Genomic DNA, 23,447 nt, shown 5'->3' with positions numbered 1-23,447 from the left:
TGATTAATTGAATTAAGATTGAAATAACAATATGGCTTTGACGATTACTGAACCTCAACAGGCTGCGTTTCAAACTTTAAAAACAGAAGTGGAAAACATTTTTAAAAGTACAAAATAACCTTTTTTTACATTAATGATTGTTATTTTATATATATACACTCACTTGAAGGATTATTAGGAACACCTGTTCAAATTCTCATTAATGCAATTATCTAATCAACCAATCACATGGCAGTTGCTTCAATGCATTTAGGGGTGTGGTCCAGGTCAAGACAATCTCCTGAACTCCAAACTGAATGTCAGAATGGGAAAGCAATTTTGAGCGTAGCATGGTTGTTGGTGCCAGACGGGCCGGTCTGAGTATTTCACAATCTGCTCAGTTACTGGGATTTTCACGCACAACCATTTCTAGGGTTTACAAAGAATGGTGTGAAAAGGAAAAACATCCAGTATCGCGGCAGTCCTGTGGGCTGAAAATGCCTTGTTGATGCTAGAGGTCAGAGGAGAATGGGCCGACTGATTCAAGCTGATAGAAGAGCAACTTTGCCTGTAATAACCACTCGTTACAACCGAGGTATGCAGCAAAGCATTTGTGAAGCCACAACACGCACAACCTTGAGGCGGATGGGCTACAACAGCAGAAGACCCCACCGGGTACCACTCATCTCCACTACAAATAGCAAAAAGAGGCTACAATTTGCAAGAGCTCACCAAAATTGGACAGTTGAAGACTGGAAAAATGTTGCCTGGTCTGATGAGTCTCAATTTCTGTTGAGACATTCAGATGGTAGAGTCAGAATTTGGCGTAAACAGAATGAGAACATGGAGCCATCATGCCTCGTTACCACTGTGCAGGCTGGTGGTGGTGGTGTAATGGTGTGGGGGATGTTTTCTTGACACACTTTAGGCCCCTTAGTGCCAATTGGGCATCGTTTAAATGCCATGGCCTACCTGAGCATTGTTTCTGACCATGTCCATCCCTTTATGGCCACCATGTACCTATCCTTTGATGGCTACTTCCAGCAGGATAATGCACCATGTCACAAAGCTTGAATCATTTCAAATTGGTTTCTTGAACATGACAATGAGTTCACTGTACTAAAATGGCCCCCACAGTCACCAGATCTCAACCCAATAGAGCATCTTTGGGATGTGGTGGAACGGAGCTTGTGCCCTGGATGTGCATCCCACAAATCTCCATCAACTGCAAGATGCTATTCTATCAATATGGGCCAACATTTCTAAAGAATGCTTTCAGCACCTTGTTGAATCAATGCCACGTAGAATTAAGGCAGTTCTGAAGGCGAAAGGGGGTCAAACACAGTATTAGTATGGTGTTCCTAATAATCCTTTAGGTGAGTGTATATATGTTGTTCATCTTTTTATCTTTTATGTATATTTATCTAATTTTGGCCTGTCATGTGTTCAACAGATCAATGTTAAATGGGAGTTATTTATTGTTAAAACATTGAAAAAGTACTCCTAAGTAAAACATTGATCTGATGACAAAATAAGGTAAATTGATAAATATCGGTATCAGCATCATTATCTGCCTATAGTTTTATTTATTTTTTATTTTTCTTATTGGTATCGGTGCATCCCTAATTGCATTATAGTCTGAGGTTTTAGAGGTAGTGAGTGATAATGTAATGCCATCATTTTTATACAATAAAGTGAAAATATAATGAAAAAAGACATGTGTTAACAACATTATAGTGTTCATATCTCAAAACTAATTGGCAGGTAAAATTGAGGCTATATTTTGTTCCCTATCTCAAAAGTCATTTTGAGTCAAATTTTTGGCTGTACATTTAGAGTACTTTTTCACTGTGACATTGGGAAAGTAGACGCGTGGGTGTTTAAATGTCTTCATGAAGGATAACTGCACCTTGGCTGAATGTACCTAATCACATCCTCACTATTGCAGTCATACCAACCCCCCACCCATCAATCAAGTCTGCCAGTGTGTGAGCCATAGCTGTGTCTATAAGCTGAAAAATTCTGCCTTCACAGTCAGTTTATGGGGATAAGAAGGCTACAAGTCATAATCAAGGAGGTGTGTTTGAAAGGAGTACATTTATAATTTCAGGGTTTTTTTATTTTCATTTTTCTTTCAACTTGTTATCCATTTCTACCAAGACATTAGTATTATAGCCACTGAATACTAGCTTGGTTATCTCAAAAGCTCAGATTAGTTTATTCTAGAAGATGATTAGATGTTATGTTTTGGTGGCTTGTAAGACTGTCTGAAACCTATTTTCTTAGGAGGTACACTCATACACAAAATACTGGAATACTATATACTATAGTCACTGACCGAGTGGAAAGAAAGGCAGCTACTTTCGATTTCAGACACATACTATGTCGGGGTGTTAGATGGAAAACCCCCAGTGGTGCCAGAGAGAGTGATTCAGGGTGTCCAGGACAAGTCCAGTGTGCACCTGCTGCTGTTCAGGTATTTGGACAGACCGAACGTGGATTGGACGAATCAGATTGACAAAAAAATGCACCCATTTAATGGAAGAGTTGAGTTGTGGGAGAAGATAAGGAAAGGGCTGTGTGTGTGTGTTTGTTTGTTTGTGTGTATGCTTGCTTGTGTGTATGCTTGCTTGTGTGTATGCTTGCTTGTGATTGGTTGTTTGGAGAGACTGTGCAAGAGAAAAGTGATTAGATGCTAGATCGAATTATATCGAAACAGGGCTGTTATTACTGTGAATCTCACTTGGGTCACAGGTTAAATTGCCCCAGCACCACCAGTTTCCATCAGTTACCAGGGATGTTCAGCATGAGTTTCTGCAAGGCTGACCAGCAGAGGATGCTGTTTCATGTGCATTGTCCTGGGTAATTTTGCTTTGGGAAGGTGGATGCTGTTTCCATGACTCTAACTGTAGTGCATAATGTATTGGCTGGCTTAGACCGTTATATATGTGATCCAACGTCAAGAATCCAGAAAAAAAATAATTAAATAATGATATATAGTCTTAGGCATATATTCTGTAACTTTAAATAGGGATGGGTTATGCTTATTCAGAATTCTGAGAATAACAGCACTTACTCTCGGAAGAAATGGCAAGAAAACGGAGAAAGAGTTATGTTACTGTTTGGAGATGTTAATTTACTAACATTTACTGAAGTCCTTATAAAAAAAACAACAATGCAGCTTTGTTTTCAAATATTATTTGTTCTATAAAAAAATCCATCTACCCTGAGAAAATATTATAATTATAGAAAGGAATTAAAATTGCATGGATGGCAAATTTGGAAAAATACATATTACAGTATATGGAGAAAAAAAAAATAGAATAGCCCACCGATTTGTTTTTTTACTCCTAGGTACACCTGGACAGTTTTTCTCCAAGCTTCTTGGAGAATTTGCCACAGTTATTTTATCTATTTATGCTGTCTCAATTGTTTCTGTCTCTTTATGTAATCTCAGACTGATAAGACTGCTATTATTAATGACTTCTTCTCTTCGCGGGAACTTGATTTTTTATTCATTACTGAAAGTTGGCTTACTAATGGGGACCAAAGTCCGTTTTCTGATCTTTTACCTCAAAATTGTTCGTTTTTTAATTCTCCTCGTAAAACGGGCCGCGGTGGAGGACTGGTCTCTGTTTTTAAAGAAAAATTTTCTTGTTGCCAAATTATGTTTTATGACTTTCGGAGTTTTGAGCTGCAGTTGTTTACATTTGATCTGAATGGTCCACTCCTGGTTGCTCTGATATACCGCCCTCCTAAGCACAATATACATTTTTTAAATGAGTTTGCTGACTTTTTGGGGAATTTCTACCTAAATATGAGAAAGTGTTAATTCTTGGTGATTTTAACATTCATGTGTGTTAGCGTAACGGACTCATTATCTAAAGAATTTTCTACTTTGATAAATGCATTTGATCTCGAACAATATGTGAAAATCCCGACTCATCAGCTGGGACATACTCTTGACCTTGTGCTTTCATATGGCATTTCTCTTTTTGAGCTTGAGGTCACTGAAAATGGGTTTTCTGACCATAAATCTGTTATGTTTTCTGTTCCATGGGTACCAAATTATGCTAAAGCCACTAAATGTGTCCGTAAATCTAGAAAAATTACTTCATCTACTAGTAAATCCTTTTCATTAGCTTTCTGTGATGCTATTCAATCAGTAGATGTAAGTCAGTATGTTTTGAGTCCAGAGGAGCTCCTATTTAGACTCAACTCCACTGCTTTGAATGTCTTGGATTCAGTTGCTCCTGTAAAGACTTTAAAACTCAAACCTAGATCTGAGCCCTGGATTGGCGATAACGTACGCTCTTCGAGGCAGATCTGTAGACGAGCGGAGCGCAAGTGGAAAAAGGATCGGCTCCAGATTTCGTTTGAATTATTAAGAGAATCATTATCCAATTTCCAGAAGGCAGTGAAAATAGCAAAATCCAGGTATTTTGAGGATCTTATTAAAAATAACTACCATAGGCCCAAAACTCTTTTTACTGTTTTCAACACTGTTGTTAACCCAAACGTCTCTGAGTACCCTGCTGTGTCAAAAACAATGTGTGAGGATTTTCTGAGCTTTTTTGTTAATAAGATTAATGCTATCAGATTGGGGATATCTCAGCCCTGCTTCTGATCCGTCCATCCCCTCTGTTTGTTTTGCAGAGTTCAGTCAATTTGAACCTATTTCTTTTTACATCTTCAAGAATTAGTATGCCAGCTTAAGCCGTCAGGCTCTTCCATTGATGTCATGCCTCCATATTTCCTGAAACAAGTTTTTGATGCAGTGGGTCCATACCTTGTGACTATGATTAACCGATGTTTTGAAACTAGTTCTGTACCTGATGTGTTAAAACATGCTACAGTACATCCTTTGCTTAAGAGACAGAATCTAAACCCTACTGTTTTAGATAATTATAGGCCAATTTCTAATTTGTCTTTTATTTCAAAGATCCTCGAGAAAATAGTTCTTCAACAATTGCAGAGTTTTTTAGATGAAAATGAGATATTTGAGGTCTTTCAATCAGGTTTTAGAAAATACCATTCTACAGAGACAGCACTCTTGAAGGTCTTAAATGATATTCTACTTACTGGTGACTCTGGAGACTGTGCTGTGCTTGTGCTCCTAGATTTGAGTGCTGCGTTTGACACTGTTGACCATGCTGTCCTTCTTACTCGCTTGGAGCACTGCGTGAGGCATAAAAGGAAGTGCTCTTGAATGGTTTAAATCATATCTTTCAAATAGAAGTTTTAATGTTATCATGGGTGAACATTCATCTAAGGCAGCTTCTCTATTATGTGGTGTTCCTCAGGGTTCCATCTTAGCTCCGATTCTTTTTTCTCTGTATATGCTACCATTGGGTTCTATTTTTAGGAAACATGGTCTGTCATTTCATTGCTATGCAGATGATACTCAAATCTATCTGCCCTTAAAGAAGAGTTCTAATGGTCTGGATGCACTTTTGACCTGTTTGGCTGATGTGAGGGCCTGGTTGTCTTTAAATTTTCTTAACTTTAATCAGAGTAAAACTGAGATAATAGTGTTTGGTCCTTCAGACTCTGTTAGTCCACCGAAAATTAATTTTGGTGAGTTATCCTCGTCTGTGAAGCCTTGGGTTAAAAATCTAGGGGTTGTTTTCGATGATGGGCTGAAATTTGACAAACATATCAATACAGTGGTCAAATCATGTTTCTTTCAGCTTCGACTTTTAGCTAAAGTAAAACCTATTTTGTCAAGAAAAAATTTTGAACAATTAATTCATGCTTTTATTACTTCGAGATTGGATTACTGTAACTCACTATACTTTGGGATTAGCCAGTCAGCTTTTTCACGGTTACAGAGAGTTCAAAATGCAGCTGCAAGACTTTTAACCAGGACTAAAAAGCGAGACCACATTACGCCTGTTTTGCGTTCTCTTCACTGGTTGCCCGTGCGTTACCGAGTGAATTTTAAAATTCTTCTTTTGGTGTTTAAATCATTAAACGGTCTGGCCCCTTCTTACCTCTCGGAATTACTAACTGAATATCGTCCAGTTCTGTCTCTCCGGTCTGCTAACCAGAGATTGTTGTGTGTTCCAAAGTCGAAGCTGAGGCGCAGGGGTGAACGGGCTTTTTCAGTAGCTGCGCCCAGACTGTGGAATGCACTACCCTTGTGTATTCGCTCTGCATCATCGTTGTTTGTTTTTAAATCTAAGCTAAAACGCATCTTTTTGAACTGGCTTATATTCAATGAGAAAGTGTATTGTATGTTTTTTAAACTGTTTTTTATTACAGTTTTTATTTTTATTATTGTTTTATTGTATTGTATTGTCTTATGTCTACTATAGTATGTGCAGCACATTGGACAACCTCGGTTGGGATTAATGGTGCTATATAAATAAAATTGACATTGACATTGACATTGACATTGACAGACAGACACAATGTTCAGTGGGGGGCTTTGTGTGGGTCATGACATCTGTTGCAGGGCTCCCTGTTCTTCTATTCTAATCTTTTCTATTAGTAAAAGAAATGTTTGGGAGTCTAACATTTATATTTCCTATTAACACACTAAAGCTGAACATATAAATAACATCTTAATACAACTGAGTACAGTTCTCACATTTTTGCAAATATTTGATTATACCTTTTCATGTGACAACACTGAAGAAATGACACTTTGCTACAATGTGAAGTAGTGAGTGTACAGCTTGTATAACAGTGTAAATTTGCTGTCCCCTCAAAATAACTCAACACACAGCCATTAATGTCTAAACCGCTGGCAACAAAAGTGAGTACACCCCTAAGTGAAAATGTCCAAATTGGGCCCAAAGTGTCAATATTTTGTGTGGCCACCATTATTTTCCAGCACTGCTTTAACCCTCTTGGGCATGAAGTTCAACAGAGCTTCACAGGTTGCCACTGGAGTCCACTTCCATGCTTGACACCATCTGAACCAAATAAGTTTATCTTGATCTCATCAGACCACAGCACATGGTTCCAGTAATCCATGTCCTTAGTCTGCTTGTCTTCAGCAAACTGTTTGCAGGCTTTCTTATGCATCATCTTTAGAAGAGGTATGGTCTGAGCACTGACAGGCTGACCCCCCACCCCTTCAATCTCTACAGCTACGCTGGCAGCACTCATACGTCTATTTCCCAAAGACAACCTCTGGATATGACGCTGAGCATGTGCACTCAACTTCTTTGGTTGACCATGGCGAGGCCTGTTCTGAGTGAAACCTGTCCTGTTAAACCGCTGTACAGTCTTGGCCACCGTGCTGCAGCTCAGTGTCAGGGTCTTGACAATCTTCTTATATCCTAGGCCATCTATATGAAGAGCAACAATTCTTTTTTTTTTCAGATTCTCAGAGAGTTTTTTTGCCATGAGGTGCCATGTTGAACTTCCAGTGACCAGTATGAGGGAGTGTGAGAGTGATGACACCAAATTTAATACACCTGCTCCACATTTACACCTGAGACCTTGTAACACTAACGAGTCACATGACACTGGGGAGGGAAAATGGCTAATTGGGCCCAATTTGGACATTTTCACTTAGGGGTGTACTCACTTTTGTTGCCAGCTGTTTTGACATTAATGGCTGTGTGTTGAGTTATTTTGAGGGGACAGAAAAGTTACACTGTTATACAAGCTGTATACTCACTACTTTACATTGCAGCAAAGTGTCATTTCTTCAGTGTTGTCACATTGAGAGCATCCTGAGCAGCTGCATCACTGCCTGGTTTGGGACTTGCACCGTTTCGGACCGCAAAGCCCTGCAGAGGATAGTGAGGACAGCTGAGAAGATCATTGGGGTCTCTCTTCCCTCCATCAAAGACATTTACAAAAAACACTGTATCCGCAAAGCAACCAGCATTGTGGACGACCCCACACACCCCTCACACAAACTCTTTACCCTCCTCCCGTCTGGCAAGAGGTACCGAAGCATTCGGGCCCTCACGGCCAGACTGTGTAACAGCTTCTTCCCCCAAGCCATCAGACTTCTCAATACTCAGAGACTGGTTTGACACACACACACACACACACACACGTGTCCTGAGTTGCACTTTAATAACTGTCACTTTATAACTGTCTGCTACCTCAATAACTGCTATGTGCATAGAACATTATCTCATAGTATGTTATGTTTACATTTTTAGAAACTGTCATCTTTTTGCACTACTGTGTACTGGTCGGCGCTGCACTGTCTCTTGTCCTGTTCATTGTCAGTAATTTGTTGTACTGTCCTGTACTTTTTGCACATGTGTGCACGTGCACTTTATATAGGTATATATAGGTAGTTTATATAGGTATTTTATTTCGTTGTGTTGTCTCATGTGGTCCTATGTTGGTCCTTTGTTGTTTTTATGTAGCACCATGGTCCTGGAGGAACGTTGTCTCGTTTTGCTGTGTACTGTACTAACTGTATATGGTTGAAGCGACAATAAAAACCACTTGACTTGACTTAACATGAAAAGATATAATCAAATATTTACAAAAATGTGAGGGGTGTACTCACTTTTGTGAGATACTATATATATATATATATATATATATATATATATATATATATATATATATATATATACACACACACACACTTAGATTGAAGTCATTAAAACTAATTTTTTAACCACTCCACAGATTTCATATTAGCAAACTATACTTTGTGCATGACATGGGCAAATTTTCCAACAGCAGGTCAGAAAATTACATTCACTAAGTTAACTGTGCCTTTAAGCAGCTTGGGAAATTCCAGAAAATTATGTCAAGCCTTTAGGTAATTAGCTTCTGGTAGGCTAATTGGAGTCAATTTGAGGTGTACCTGTGGATGTATCTTAAGGCTTACCTTCAAACTCAGTGCCTCTTCGCTTGACAACATGGGGAAATCAAAAGAAATCAGCCAATACCTTGGAGAAAACAATTATGAACCTCCACAAGTCTGGTTCATCCTTGGGAACAATTTCCAAATGCTTGAAGTTACCACGTTCATTTGTACAAACAATAGTATGCAAGTATAAACACCATGGGACCACACAGCCATCATACCACTCAGGAATGAGACATATTTTACATGTCTCGTAGAGATGAATGTAGTTTGGTGCGAAAAGTTTAAATCAATCCCAGAACAGCAGCAAAGGACCTTGTGAAGATGCTGGAGGAAACAAGTTGACAAGTATCTATATCCACAGTAAATCTATAGTCCTATATCGACATAACCTGAAAGGCTGCTCAGCAAGGAAGAAGCCAATGCTATACCATAAAAAGCTAGACAGCGGTTTGCAAGTGCACATGGGGACAAAGATCTTACTTTTTGGAGAGATTTCCTCTGGTCTGATGAAACATGGGGGTGGCAACATCTTGTTTTGGGGTGCTTTGCTGCAGGAGGGACTGGTGCACTTCACAAAAAAGATGAGGAAGGAAAATTATGTGGATTTATTGAAGCAACATCTCAAGACATCAGCCAGGAAGTTAAAGCTTTTTCGCAAAATGGATTAAGGACCCCAAAGTCCAGGTATTGCAGTGGCCATCCAAAAGCCCTGACCTCAATAAATAATTCTCTACTATTATTCTGACATTTCACATTCTTAAAATAAAGTAGTGATCTAAGACAAGCAATGTTTTCTACGATTAAATTTCAGGATAGAAACGGAGTTTAATTGTATTTGGCTATGGTGTATGTAAACTTCTGACTTCAAGTCAGTGCTGGTTATTTTTCAAAATAAATCTTGACTGGTTGATCAGTCATCTATCATGGAAAAGGGGATTTAAATTTTTTAGAGAATGACCATCTTTCTGTGTATAATCCCGTTTTTAACATGGCTACGAACCAAATAAATCAATGGACATTTAAAAATTGATTGAAGTTGGGGCCTGTGTAGCTCAGCGAGTATTGACAATGACTGCCACCCCTGGAGCCATGAGTTCGAATCCAGGGCGTGCTGAGTGACTCCAGCCAGGTCTCTTAAGCAACCTAATTGGCCCGGTTTCAAGGGATGGTAGAGTCACATGGGGTAACCTCCTCGTGGTCACTATAATATGTGGTTTGCTCTTGGTGGGGCACATGGTGAGTTGAGAATAGCGTGAGCCTCCACACGCACTAGGTCTTTGCAGTAATGCGCTCAACAGGCCACGTGATAAGATTTGATTTGAAGTTGTTATCTGCATAGTGATGTAAGAAACATTAGAGTATCACAACAATAAGTAGAGTTTTGTGGGACAATTATACAGTTGTAATTATAAATTAATAACAGTCATTATACTGTAGGTACAAACATACTGTATTTGATGTCCTGATGCCATGATTAACTACGCACCAGAGTGCAGGGTAATATAACTTAATACTCTCTCAACATATCATATCATATTGTTAACATTTTTGACCTGCTTGATCATTTTGAGTCACTTTGTCCCTGAGACACATTTAGAATTTTATGCATTAAAGTAAAAAGGAAATCATTAAATTAGCCAACATATAAAGGAAAATATCTGGACAATGTTTTAAGTAGATACAAAGTAAACATATTTTATAAGCTTGCACTTTCTTTCCTATTATAGTACATTCAACTCAAAATGTGTTTCTTGTTCAAAATGACTCAAAATGATGGAGCAGGTTGCATTTAATGTGTATTAACAATGGCTCACTATTTTATACTGTTCTATACTAACTGATAAATGGTGGAAAACAATTTGAATGTGATTATAATGCATTATGAAATGCGTTGAGGTACATTATATTGAGACAAAAAAGTATGCCCATTAAAAGCTAATTAAAGCTTGCAGCACTTTTTAATTAACAGGCTATTTTGCAAACTGACATTTATTTTTCACAAAACACTCATACATACATTCTTACTTTTGGTTGATTGTACATCAGTTGTTACAGTTGTCACAAACTGTTCAAGGACATGACGCTCTCTTATTTGTTATGGATTTATTAAAATGTCACATATACTCTTGTCTTTTTGTTTTAGCCACTATTTTGTGGTGTAATTTGTTGAAAAATATTATTTATGACTGATTGCCTTAGACAGGTTGATGCTTCCTGCTGACAAGCAGTGGCACGAGCAGCATAAGCAAATAAAAAAAGTAATATGGGATGTAGCTGGCAAACAAAATTTGCATATAGTCAAGAAACCAGTAAACAAGTCATAATCAACAGAGAAGCTGGACACCCATGGAGATGGTTTGAGCAACACAAATAGTTTCCTGGTCTTCTCTGCTGTTGTGACCTTTAAATATAATATGCTTCAGTTGAAGATATTTTACATAAAAAAAAATAAAATAAACCCCCTCCCCACAGTTTTTGATTTATGACATACTGTTATATGTTGTATAAGGTACGCTGTAACTGGGGACAATATCATGCCTGTCGGTTTGCATGGCTTCACTGGATGCTTGATTAAATTGCTATGCTGTGACTCAGTATATCCTCAGGCACTTGTACGATTGAGGCTGCAGTGGTATAGAAAGATTCATTGGCTGGGTTTGGGTTGATATACATAGATTCATCTGTTTGAAATACTGCAAGCTGAGCCTTAAGTTCTTCATAAACCTCTGCTAGTGTGTTTTTATTCGGTTTAGTTTACGGAATGTTATTGACTGAGAGGGCTAAGAGTTTTTGATTTAGATATATTTTTTATGGGGCCCGTTCTGCTCCGTATACTCCATAAAACAACTATACTGTATATATTAAAAAAAAAAAAAAGAAGAAGAAAAAAAGCTGTTTTCCACAACAAAAATATGTAAATATACACTCAGATAACTTTATTAAGAACACCTGTACACCTTATTTATGAGAATATCTAATCAGTTATTTGTGTGGTAGCAGTGTGCCAAGTCTAAGCTCAAGTGGGTTTGGTGAAATCATGCACAAAGTGCTAATCTGGTCAAGAGAGGTTCTTCTCCTGCTCGTCTCTATACATACAGTCCATTCTCTGTCCAGCACCAGCGATATAAAGACAGCACATTCATAAGAAATTGGTACTGTAAAGGGACTGTATGCAATAAATTAGAAGCATAGAAATATGGATTTATATTATTTTTGGCATTTACTGCATCTTGTTATATGGGTAACGCTCCTTTTATTCATACAGAAAATTTGGTTTATATGAATGTAGGTTCTGTTACAGAGAGTGTAAGTATTAGTAATAATTTTCATCTACTGACACACAAATCATGGCTAGTATTAACAGTATTTGAATCGGCACGCCCTTCACTTCTAGGCCTACCGGTCGACATTGATTTGAAAAAAAAAATGATTCATGTATTGAAACACCAAAAAATTCAACCAAAACCATTTCTAAATCCAAATTACACTTGAAATAAAAAAATATATAATATAAATAACAAAGTGGTTAAATAAATCCTACTAAATCCCAACATTTTACTCTCTCCAACTTCTCCCATCAGCCACTTTTGCAGTCACTACACAAAATGAAATCACAGTTGTAAATATTCAAGAATAATAATAAATATAAAAATAATTATAATAGTTGAAAAAGTAAACCAAGATCTCTAGAGAGTTTAACACAAATCTTTTTTTTGTTTCAACAAACGGCTTCAACGGTGACTGAAGGGACATTATTTGATGTTCTGTACTTTGTGAATTTGCTCATGAACGGTATTACATTCTGCTGGTGAAATCTCCAAAGTGCAAATGCTGGAACTGAATTTGGACTTCACTGAGATAAGATGTGGTATTGAACTATCTTAACGCAATTACCAAATTCTTAAGAAAATAGCAAATTGTGCTTTTCACCACTTCATTTACATACAATTCACCCACAGCAGCACAAACACTCCCACCCTTGGCCACTTTTGCTTTGCGCTGGCACAACATTTTCACTTAACATTTGCGCTCTCACGAAAATCGTATAAGACATTGCATACATTCATTGCATGTAGAGCTGTACTTTTCACACTCCCGAGACTTGCTGCTAGAAAGTACACAGACATACTGAGTTAAGCATGTGGAAATGCTTCTGCTGCTGCACAATTATAAAAACACATGACATTCTACTACACAATTAGACAAAGAAAATGTCCATGTAAATCTAAACAAGTGGATGTGGAGCGTTTCAGAGAAAACTCAGCTAAACAGCTAACACAATATGAGCCAATCGAGATAAGGTTCTTTGCAGCATTGCACCAGTTGCTGAAGGTCAGCCAATATATTTGATGAATTAACATTCAAGGGGTTTGGTATCTGTAGAATTTGTGATTTGACTGGACTGCTGTTCAAATTCTATGGAAATCTCCAGAGTTGGAGTTCTAGGGGTGCCGATTCATTGTGAACCTTCTCATAATTAATTACCACTAGTATAAAAACCATCCCAACTATCTCCTAACCAGTGAAATGGCAATCAATACCTTTTAAAATTCCATATGTGTCCTAACCTCAACGCTGATCTTGAAATTCCTTCCATCTTTCAGACCAAATATTTGCTCACCACGCACATGATGGAAGCATCTCTTATGATCTTTGAAGCCTGAGTAATCAGTATTCATTATTTCCTTTCATGTGTGATTGGAAAAGATTGGAACTAGATTTTCAAGATCAAACATTCACAGGTCTTTCGTCCAGTCTGACTTAGGCAGGATTGATGTTGATCCAATGGGAACACTCCACGGTCAGATGTGTCATCTTGTTATGTATGGCAATTCTTATACAAGAATACATAATTCAATCGAAAATTGAAAGGTAATTGGTTAGTTTAACCATAGCCATGAGGCACACAGGATGTAATTTAAGTGTTTCCTGTGTTCTTCCTATTTTTAATGCCATTTAAGGGGATGAAAAACATTGTTGGACAAGTGCACAATCAAAATTATGTGATCGACTTTTAAGTTTGGATAAAAGCTAATATAAAATATATTCAAAGAGTCCCTTTACAAGACAAAAGATTAGTTCAGCTTTGAAAAGACATGTCCAGTCAGGTACATTCTGTTGGTAATTATTGCCAGTGTGTTCACATCGATTCTGGTGAAATACCTTGACTCTACAGTAATGAGAATTTTGGTTAATTTATTGACTTGATTGAACTTGTTTCAAGTCATTTTCTGACATGGTGAATGAGGTTTGAATAATAACAGACTAGACCACAGACTGATTAATACTTTATTATTTTCTTCGAGAAATTTAATTAATGGATTTTTTTCTCTCAGATCTAACAGGAAAGGAGTTAATTACTTTTATGTTGAGTTAAAAACAGTACATCAGTTTAAGTAAATCCATTAAAGGGGTCATGAAATTCTCTTTTATATATATATATATATATATATATATATATATATATATATATATATATATATATATATATATCTACACTCACCTAAAGGATTATTAGGAACACCATACTAATATTGTGTTTGACCCCCTTTCGCCTTCAGAACTGCCTTAATTCTATGTGGCATTGATTCAACATGGTGCTGAAAGCATTCTTTAGAAATGTTGGCCCATATTGATAGGATAGCATCTTGCAGTTGATGGAGATTTGTGGGATGCACATCCAGGGCACGAAGCTCCCGTTCCACCACATCCCAAAGATGCTCTATTTGGGTTGAGATCTGGTGACTGTGGGGGCCATTTTAGTACAGTGAACTCATTGTCATGTTCAAGAAACCAATTTGAAATGATTCGAGCTTTGTGACATGGTGCATTATCCTGCTGGAAGTAGCCATCAGAGGATGGATCCATGTTCTCATTCTGTTTACGCCAGTTTCTGACTCTACCATCTGAATGTCTCAACAGAAATCAAGACTCATCAGACCAGGCAACATTTTTCCAGTCTTCAACTGTCCAATTTTGGTGAGCTCTTGCAAATTGTAGCCTCTTTTTCCTATTTGTAGTGGAGATGAGTGGTACCCGGTGGGGTCTTCTGCTGTTGTAGCCCATCCGCCTCAAGGTTGTGCGTGTTGTGGCTTCACAAATGCTTTGCTGCATACCTCGGTTGTAACGAGTGGTTATTTCAGGCAAAGTTGCTCTTCTATCAGCTTGAATCAGTCGGCCCATTCTCCTCTGACCTCTAGCATCAACAAGGCATTTTTGCCCACAGGACTGCCGCATACTGGATGTTTTTCCCTTTTCACACCATTCTTTGTAAACCCTGGAAATGGTTGTGTGTGAAAATCCCAGTAACTGAGCAGATTGTGAAATACTCAGACCGGCCCGTCTGGCACCAACAACCATGACACGCTCAAAATTGCTTAAATCACCTTTCTTTCCCATTCTGACATTCAGTTTGGAGTTCAGGAGATTGTCTTGACCAGGACCACTTATATTCTTATATTCCCTAAGGTTCACTAATAATATTCGTCATTTATTTATGCACGAAAACAGTTTAGTTTAATTTAGTAATATATTTTCATTTTCCACCCTGTCTCTAGCCCTCTGTCTGAATTGCTAAGTTTTGGCCTAAGTGCCTCCTTAAAACTTCAACGTAAATGCCCACTGTAATACCCGATGTTTTATTAACATTGTGCAGCCCCTATTTAAAACTCAGTTGGAAGAGAATGAACAAGCTCTTACATTATAAAACTACATTTCAGGGTTTACATATATAACGTGCCTCCAAAACATCCAACACAACTGTTAACACTCACACCCTGTCTATGCCGGACGCGAGAGGCAGGTAGAATCAAAAGCAATAGAACCCATTATAATCAATGTTGCTGTCTACACTGGAAGTTTCCGTTGTGAGGTGTCGTGCCATGCCGACAGTAAATGGGTGCCCCGTTCCACATTGCATTGCACGCGCTAATGCTACTACTGTCAGGATGTTAGCACCATAAACTATCAAACAGTCATGAGATTTGAAATATTCATAAATGAAACGGTTTAATTATGGTTTTGCAATCGGGTATATGTGTTTTTAACCGTTTTTAACATTTTACATTTATGCATTTGGCAGACGCTTTTATCCAAAGCGACTTACAGAGCCCTTATTACAGGGACAATCCCCCCGGAGCAACCTGGAGTTAACTGCCTTGCTCAAGGACACAATGGTGGTGGCCGCGGGGATCGAACCAGCGACCTTCTGATTAACAGTTATGTGCTGTAGCCCACTACACCACCACAGGAGGGACTTTGCAAAGCTTGAAATAAATGCTGATATGAGCTGAAGAAACATACAGTCCATGCTGATTTACTCTGAAGACACATCCACATGAAGCACATACTGTACATAGTTTGAAGTAAGGTGTGAACTAGACACTCACACATCCAGTTTCTAGTATCATCCTGCACTAAAATGTACATCATCAGAAATGCTTCAAGAAGGTCAAAGATGTCCATCTAGTGCATGTTTACTTACACCAACAATTTAAAAATGATGCAAATGGGCACTCAAAACAACAAGAGGCACAGCAGCTGAATAGAGTTGTAACTTGATCCTGTGTCTTTCAATAAATGCATTTATTGCTTTGGGGATAATTTTTTTAAGTTCTGAAATGTAGTAGAATTCATGTAGTTTTATAGTAGAATGACATCTTATACTGTATGTCAAAATATCATGGAAAATTGTATTTCTCATTACATGACACTTTAAACAAATGCCTATAAGAAACTCTTGTGAATTTACATACATTTTTGTTTGGATATTAAAATGAAATTAATAACCAAATAATTAAGGATAGTCTCAGCTTGCATCTGATATTAACATCTCTGATGATCCGATCCAAAGTGGTCAGCTTAGACAGATTGCTGTTTACAAATAGTATTTAAATGCATTTCAAATGTGTCTCCTGTGACCACTTGTGATTGGATTTTATTTCTGATTTCACCACAACATACATCACTTACTACGTCAGAGTGGTACTGAACGTTGATAAAGCCAAAACAATGATCTAAAGCAAATGATCTGTGTTGCTGCATGTTGAGGCCAGGCATATCCAAGATGTTCCATGAAGTGTAGTGCATGTTCTATATTTATGAACATTTGTTCTCGCAACTTTTCGATTGGAAGTTTGCCTGATGTTTGACTTCATACCTTTTTTGTTTGTTTTGCAGATAAAATAGAGAATGGAGAGGTGTATCAGAGGCGACGTGGGCCCAACACTGGCCAAACAGAGGGACAGGAAGTAGGTACCAAAACACAGGAAGTGACAGATCAATCAGGAAGCAGCTGGAGACGGATCGTTCTTCTGATCCTGGCCATTACTATACACAACATTCCTGGTGAGTCCTTTTCCTCTGTTTTTTTTTCTCATGAGTCAAGAATTCAATATTCATTTTTGCAACGTGATTCTCTATGCTTGAAGTGTCTCGCTACATCTTTCATTTGATCCTTTCTTGCATTGTGTTCACGTTTATAAAACATACCAATTTATTGTAACTTCATTTATACATTCAACAGTCTTTCTTAGGTCTGTTTCACACATACTGTCTGCAGAGTGAGCGATGCATGTTAATTTCGGTACCCATTTTAACAGTGACCACCTTCACAATAGGCATGTGAGCTCAGCAGAATACACATTGAAAATGCACTATAAACCTATTTATTAACACAATCTTTTGCAATGCAACCTTTTAAGAAGCAATATGAATGCTGTAGCTAACTACTCATCCTCTGAATAAAAATAGCAATTCAGAAATCACTTAAAATCTTGATAGTGCTGCAACTCTGTCACACAGTAGAAATGCAGTATGAAAGCTCACAGTGCTTCTGTTAGAAAATCAGCACACTTATATTTGTGAATCAGCATTGTGGAATAGCAGTTGAAAATTGATTACAAGTGCAAAAGAGCATTCAGATTTTTTAATGCATAGTGCAAAGGCAAGTGGCTCAGCAAATATTTTTAAATTAAATTACAAATGCAAAATGACCTACGTGTTATTTAACGTATTGCATTCAACGTATCTTACAAAACAGGGTATAATATATGTGTACATTTTGTTTTATGCAGTTCTGAATTACTGTGCATATTTGTGAGAGGTTTTAATATTTGTGCATTTTTTATTTTATTTTATTTTGCATTTTTTTCCCTTTTAAAGTCTTTCCTCTTGTTCCAATGCTTTTTATCTACTCTTTCTTCTTTTCATTTGAACCATACTGCCTTTATTTTCCTATTTATCGCAAACACTCTCAGCGGCTCTTGACCACGTCACTGAGAGAGCAATCTTTCCTCAAATGCATTTGTTAATCATTTCAACATGATTGTCTTTGCTAAGCTTTCATCATTCCTCAGCAGAGAGCAGATTGTGAGATGAATACTGATGACAGGTAGATCTGAGCAGCAGAAGACACTGATCTGTGTGTTCAGTAGCATGGAAATGTTGGCATAGTGTGACCCCAGCTGTTTTTGGTGTCTCATCTCACAGCCCTTGAAATCAGGCACTTTTCTCCCAGAAGTCTTGACTGCTGATGATGGATGACCTACAAAAAGACCACAAGCTGGGTTTTCAAGTGGGTGTTTGGATTTATTTGTAAGGGTTAGTGAGAGTAATGGTGTTTCGTAAAAAGTATGTGAAGCCTTTGGAATTAATTGGTCATTAAATGTGATCTCATCTTCATCAAAGTCACACTTATAGACAAACACAATGACCGAACAGGTGTTTTTAAATGAATCTTTTAAATCTTCTTGATTGAACTCTGAATATATTCTTTGTAAAGCATGTGATGACATTATGGGCTTTTTACCTTTCAAAGAGTGACTATAGTGCAAACAATTGCAATTAAACACCTCGTATCATCAGTTAGTCAAGTCCTAGTTCCAGTGCATTTTGCACATATGTCAAATGCAAGGACAGTATTTTTGTGATGTTAAGGTTCAGTTTCATAGTGGACCTCAAAGTATTGCAGAAAGGGCTGCCACACCTTAAAACACTTTTGGCATGAGCCTCAGATTGAGTGCTTCAAATTTTTGAGCTTAATGGTGTGTTCACGTACAGAGCGAAGAGAATTTTTGCTCTCGTTGCTCTCACGAGTTTGACTGCTGGATTATACATTTGTATTTAAACTCACATTCTGCCGGAAAAGGACAGGAGGAGGGGCTGCTTTGACTTGGTTCATAGTAAAGTACAACCAATAGCTGGAATCAAGTAGACGTGCATATTTTTTAGAACTTACCAGGTAGTCCAACTTCTTCAATCATTTTCCTCCAAGCAATGTTTTTTTTCGTCTGGTCTCTGTAAATGTATGATGTTGTGTCATACAATTCTGGGTGCCCACACACCGCTACAACGATATTTTTCATAAATTTTTCCAGATTTCTTCTGCTACTACATCAGTATGTCAGTGACATCTGGACATTCTCAATGCTGATAGGCTTTCACGACAACGCGTCAAGTGAATTACTCATTCGCTTAATTCGCGCTGTCCGGCACATCTTTGCTTTGACTTTGTATGTAATCACGCCACGCAAAACCCTTGCTTCGCGTTGTTTGTGAACTCACCATAAGATGTGCCATCATCTCCTCCATCCACCGTGTGTGTGTTGGGGGCAGTGCCTTTTTCCAGTCTTCTTGCTGGGAGTGTAGAAGGCCAAAGGCACCCCAAATATGTAACCTGATCTCATGAAATTTACTTTACAGTGGCAACATATTTGCAACCCAAAATGGCATGCTTTATTTTACGTTTGGCTGCTGTTTTCCAGTGAATTGTCCAGTGGGGAGTGCTAAACTCAAGAGAAATTATGTTAGAAGTTTTAATGAGTAAACCGTACCTCCCTAACCTAAAACTTTAACCTAAACCTAACCAATAGTGTTTTAAAAGCAAATTCGACATTAAAAGCACATTTACTGAAGCAACCGTGTCATATTGTGTCACTTCTATGGCACTTTCGCTTCACTTTCATTGCATGTGTCCTTGGCTGGGCTCGATGCTCAGGCTCTGTGAACTAACCATGTTGGAATAACTGTGTAAATGTAGGTGGGTCTGTAACACAAGCATTTACATTTAGAATTTTTCAAATGATGCATCAGACTGAAAGTGTTTTGATATAATTACATAGCAAGATATGAGTAATAATGCAGAAAAATATGTGTTTATAAAGTCATAATTAGCCATATTACCCGTGATTTGTGTGAAAGTGAATAAAATAAAGTTGTTGTAGTGCCTCTTGGTGCAGCAAACTGTAGAAAGTGTCATGTAAATCTCTGTAGTTATAGTAACATTCATTCTATGGGACTAGGTTGCAAATATGGCAGTTAGTGGTGTCAATTTGACTAATGCTTGTTTTAGACCGCAGGGCAGAAGCAGTGCATATGTTTTTCTGCATCCATGTTAACAAGTGAGTGCATTTACATGTGAAGCAGAAGCAGTGCATCAGCAGAGATGCACTGCAGCGGGAGATTCAGCATTCAGTCTATTTTTGCTAACGCTGAAACTGAAAGTGCACTGTTGATGGACATCATCATGAGGAGTTGATACAAAATAGTAGATATTGCACAGAATAACAGAATTGTGTATATTTATGGGCTAGGTTTTTTCGTGTTAATTACAGCTCGTTGGAAAACCCAATACTAATAATAATAAATAGACACAATAATAATAAATAAACAAAAACAATTTTTTTTTATAATATATACAGTATAAGCAGACATATGGTTTTATCATTTAAAGCTACAAGTCATAGGCTTAAACAAACAAAATAAAATTGCCTATTATATAGTATAAAATAGAGAGCAGGTCTAAAGAGTTAACAGTAACACCCACACACAGCAGGTGTAGTTGGTAAATTCAGAACTTACCCCAGTCTTGTATTGAAAGACATTTGTATTAAAGGACTCTTTTATCTTAAAGCTACTTTTTATAAGGGTTATTTAACAAAGGAAAAACGTGGGATGCTGTGCCTTGGCTGTTGGTGAAGATCGTGAGTGGTTGTGCATAATTACTTATTTCTGACTATATTATTAAGTTAAGTGTGATTGAGCTAAACTGAGTGAACAAATTATCCTCTGTTGTGTAAAACAACATTGAGGCTTATCGTCCTCCCCTAAATTATGTTTGTAATGGGCAGCGCTTACTGTGTTGGCTGTCACTACATTAAATAATTCTACAAGACTACCTTAGATTACACAAGCATCATGTAAATACAATTTCATGACGATTAAGTTTGTAAAATGTATCAAAAGCTCAAGCCTGATAACCATTTTATAAGGTTATTTTCTGTATAGAGCGCAGCAGCTTCTGCAGGAGAATTGCTGCTGGTGCAAAAACACACACGTTGTTTGCAGCAAAAGTTGTCGTGACGCACTGCTTCGGTCCGGCTCATGCACTGCTTCAGCGTGCAGTGTAAAACAGGCATCACAGGTGTGAGATCAAGTGTTGAAGATTGCGGACCAAAACAGGGTTAGCTTGGGGCACATCCAAAACATAAGTATGACAGCTTGGATCCATGTCTGGAAAGATCCTGGCTAGTATTTCTCTGGGGAAATGTAACTGGTGCAGTACTTTAAATTGCAATAAGCAGCATCTGGTGCATACAGAGGATGAATGAATTATTTCTATTACCCCTTACCAGTCAATATTCAAATTCTCGTACCCCAAATCCTCCTCCCATTGCATATTTATATGTTGGAGGGAATGAGAGGCTACCCTTTGGATGATGTCATACAATCTAGGCATCATGCTTTAAGAGAGATAATCTAGATTTGAGCACTCAAAATCCAGCTGGTTTGGGGAAGAGTGTATGATTGAGAGACATGCGTTTTAATGTAAATTAGCAAGCTAAAGGAAATAAAGCTGTTATCTCTGAAAAAATTGGATATGCATTTCAGTCCCCTCACAGACCATCTTGTGAATGTTCAATCAATTAGGGAGGGAGGGAAAAGAAGGTTGGCAGCAATTGGTGTGATTTTTGAATGTGTATTGTCACCACTTTTGTTTTATATATACAAATTAGCTTCTGATTCAGAGTCAAACAACTGGGCTGTTTAAGTATGTGGATGACATGGTTTTAGCAGAATTCTTTTTAAAGAATCAACCACCGAGTGAGAAAACTTATTTAAAAAAATACAATACAAAAAATGTCCTTTAGGACTTGTGCCAGTGAAGTGAACTGCAAATAAATATAAAGAAAACCTTGAAGCTAATTTTTTAAGTCAAACTTAAAGAGCAGAAACTGTTTGGGAAAACTGTACTTTATGGTCAGGTCAAGTTGTGGACATCGTAGAAATTTTTAAATATATATGGGAACACATATTGATATCAAGTTGAATTATTCAGAGAATGTAGAAATCAAAGGCGAGTCAAAGCTTGTTCCTCTCCAGAAGACTACAGAGTTTTAATGTTAGCCAGTTCGTTTTGGAAATGGTCTATAAAGTCACATAGAGAATGTCTCTGTGTTTAATATAACAGCCTGGTATCGGATCCAGGGAGCATCACATCTGACTTTATGCACCCACACTTGACACTGTATTTGTAACACTTCCATCAGCGGTTTAGAGTGTCAAAGTTATAAAAAATATTTAGAAAAACTCTTTTTCCAGTGAAAATCAAGATGCTTAACGAACAAATGTAATGTTACCCCCACAGTTTTACAGTGGCATGAAAACGTATGTGAAGCCTTTAAAATGAATTGGTCATAAAATGTGATCAAATCTTCATCAAAGTCACATGTATAGACAAACATATTATGCTTAAGCTAACAACACACTTACAATTATAATATATAATGTCTTTATTGAACACTTTCCATTAAACATTCACAGTTCTGTGAAAAAGTAAGTGAAACCTTGATTTAATTACTGGTAGATCCTTCTTTGACAGCAATAATTTTAACCAAGCATTTCCGGTAGCTGCGGATTAGACCTGCACAACGTTAAGAAGGAATTTTGGATCATTCTTCCTTATAGAACTGCTTCAGCTCAGCCATATTCTTATGATGTGTGGTGTGGATGGCTCTCTTGTGGTCATTCCACGGCATCTCTATTGGGTTAAGGTTTCGGCTCTGACTGGGCCACTCCAAAAGTTGGATTTTCTTTTTTGAAGCCATTCTGCAGTGGATTTACTTCAATGTGTAGGTTCATTGTCCTGCTGCATCACCCAACTTCTACTGAGCTTTAACTGGCACACAGCCATGCTGACATTATCCCGTAGGATATCAGAATCAGAATCAGAATGAGCTTTTATTGCCAAGTATGCTTACACATACAAGGAATTTGTCTTGGTGACAGGAGCTTCTAGTGCACAACAATACAAAACAGCAACAAGACATGGATACAAATAAAAAAAAATACTAAAAAAAGTAATATATATATTTTTTAAATAAATAAATACAAATTTAATAGAAAATAAAGTATATATAGAATACACAATAAGACTATATATATATATATATATATATATATATATATATATATATATATATATATATATATATATATATATATATTTAGCTATGCAGGCCGAGTGCCGTAGGTAATCACAGCAGTGCTGATGTAGGGTCATATTTCACAATTGCGAGTGTGATTTTGCTTATATAAAACAGTTCAATGAACAAGTCAATTTTAAAGAATTAGGAAAAACTGAGTACAGTCATAAAAACGCATTTGTGCA

At 37.5% G+C, this 23,447-nt stretch overlaps 1 protein-coding gene across 2 annotated transcripts in view; it reads left to right on the top strand.

Moving 5' to 3' along the window:
* LOC127626410 (zinc transporter ZIP11-like) overlaps window positions 1-23,447 on the top strand; it is a 210,684-nt gene that overhangs the window by 132,117 nt on the left and 55,120 nt on the right. For both annotated transcript variants that reach the window (XM_052102150.1, XM_052102149.1), the window contains exon 6: window positions 16,958-17,125. In XM_052102150.1, the coding sequence (XP_051958110.1) occupies window positions 16,958-17,125 (168 nt within the window). The remainder of the gene's footprint in view (window positions 1-16,957; window positions 17,126-23,447) is intronic.

This window comes from Xyrauchen texanus, chromosome 33 (genome assembly GCF_025860055.1).
Source record: "Xyrauchen texanus isolate HMW12.3.18 chromosome 33, RBS_HiC_50CHRs, whole genome shotgun sequence".
Classification (NCBI taxonomy): Eukaryota; Metazoa; Chordata; class Actinopteri; order Cypriniformes; family Catostomidae; genus Xyrauchen; species Xyrauchen texanus.
The sequence above is the reverse complement of the archived record's forward strand: the minus strand, read 5'-3'. Positions and strand labels throughout refer to the sequence as shown.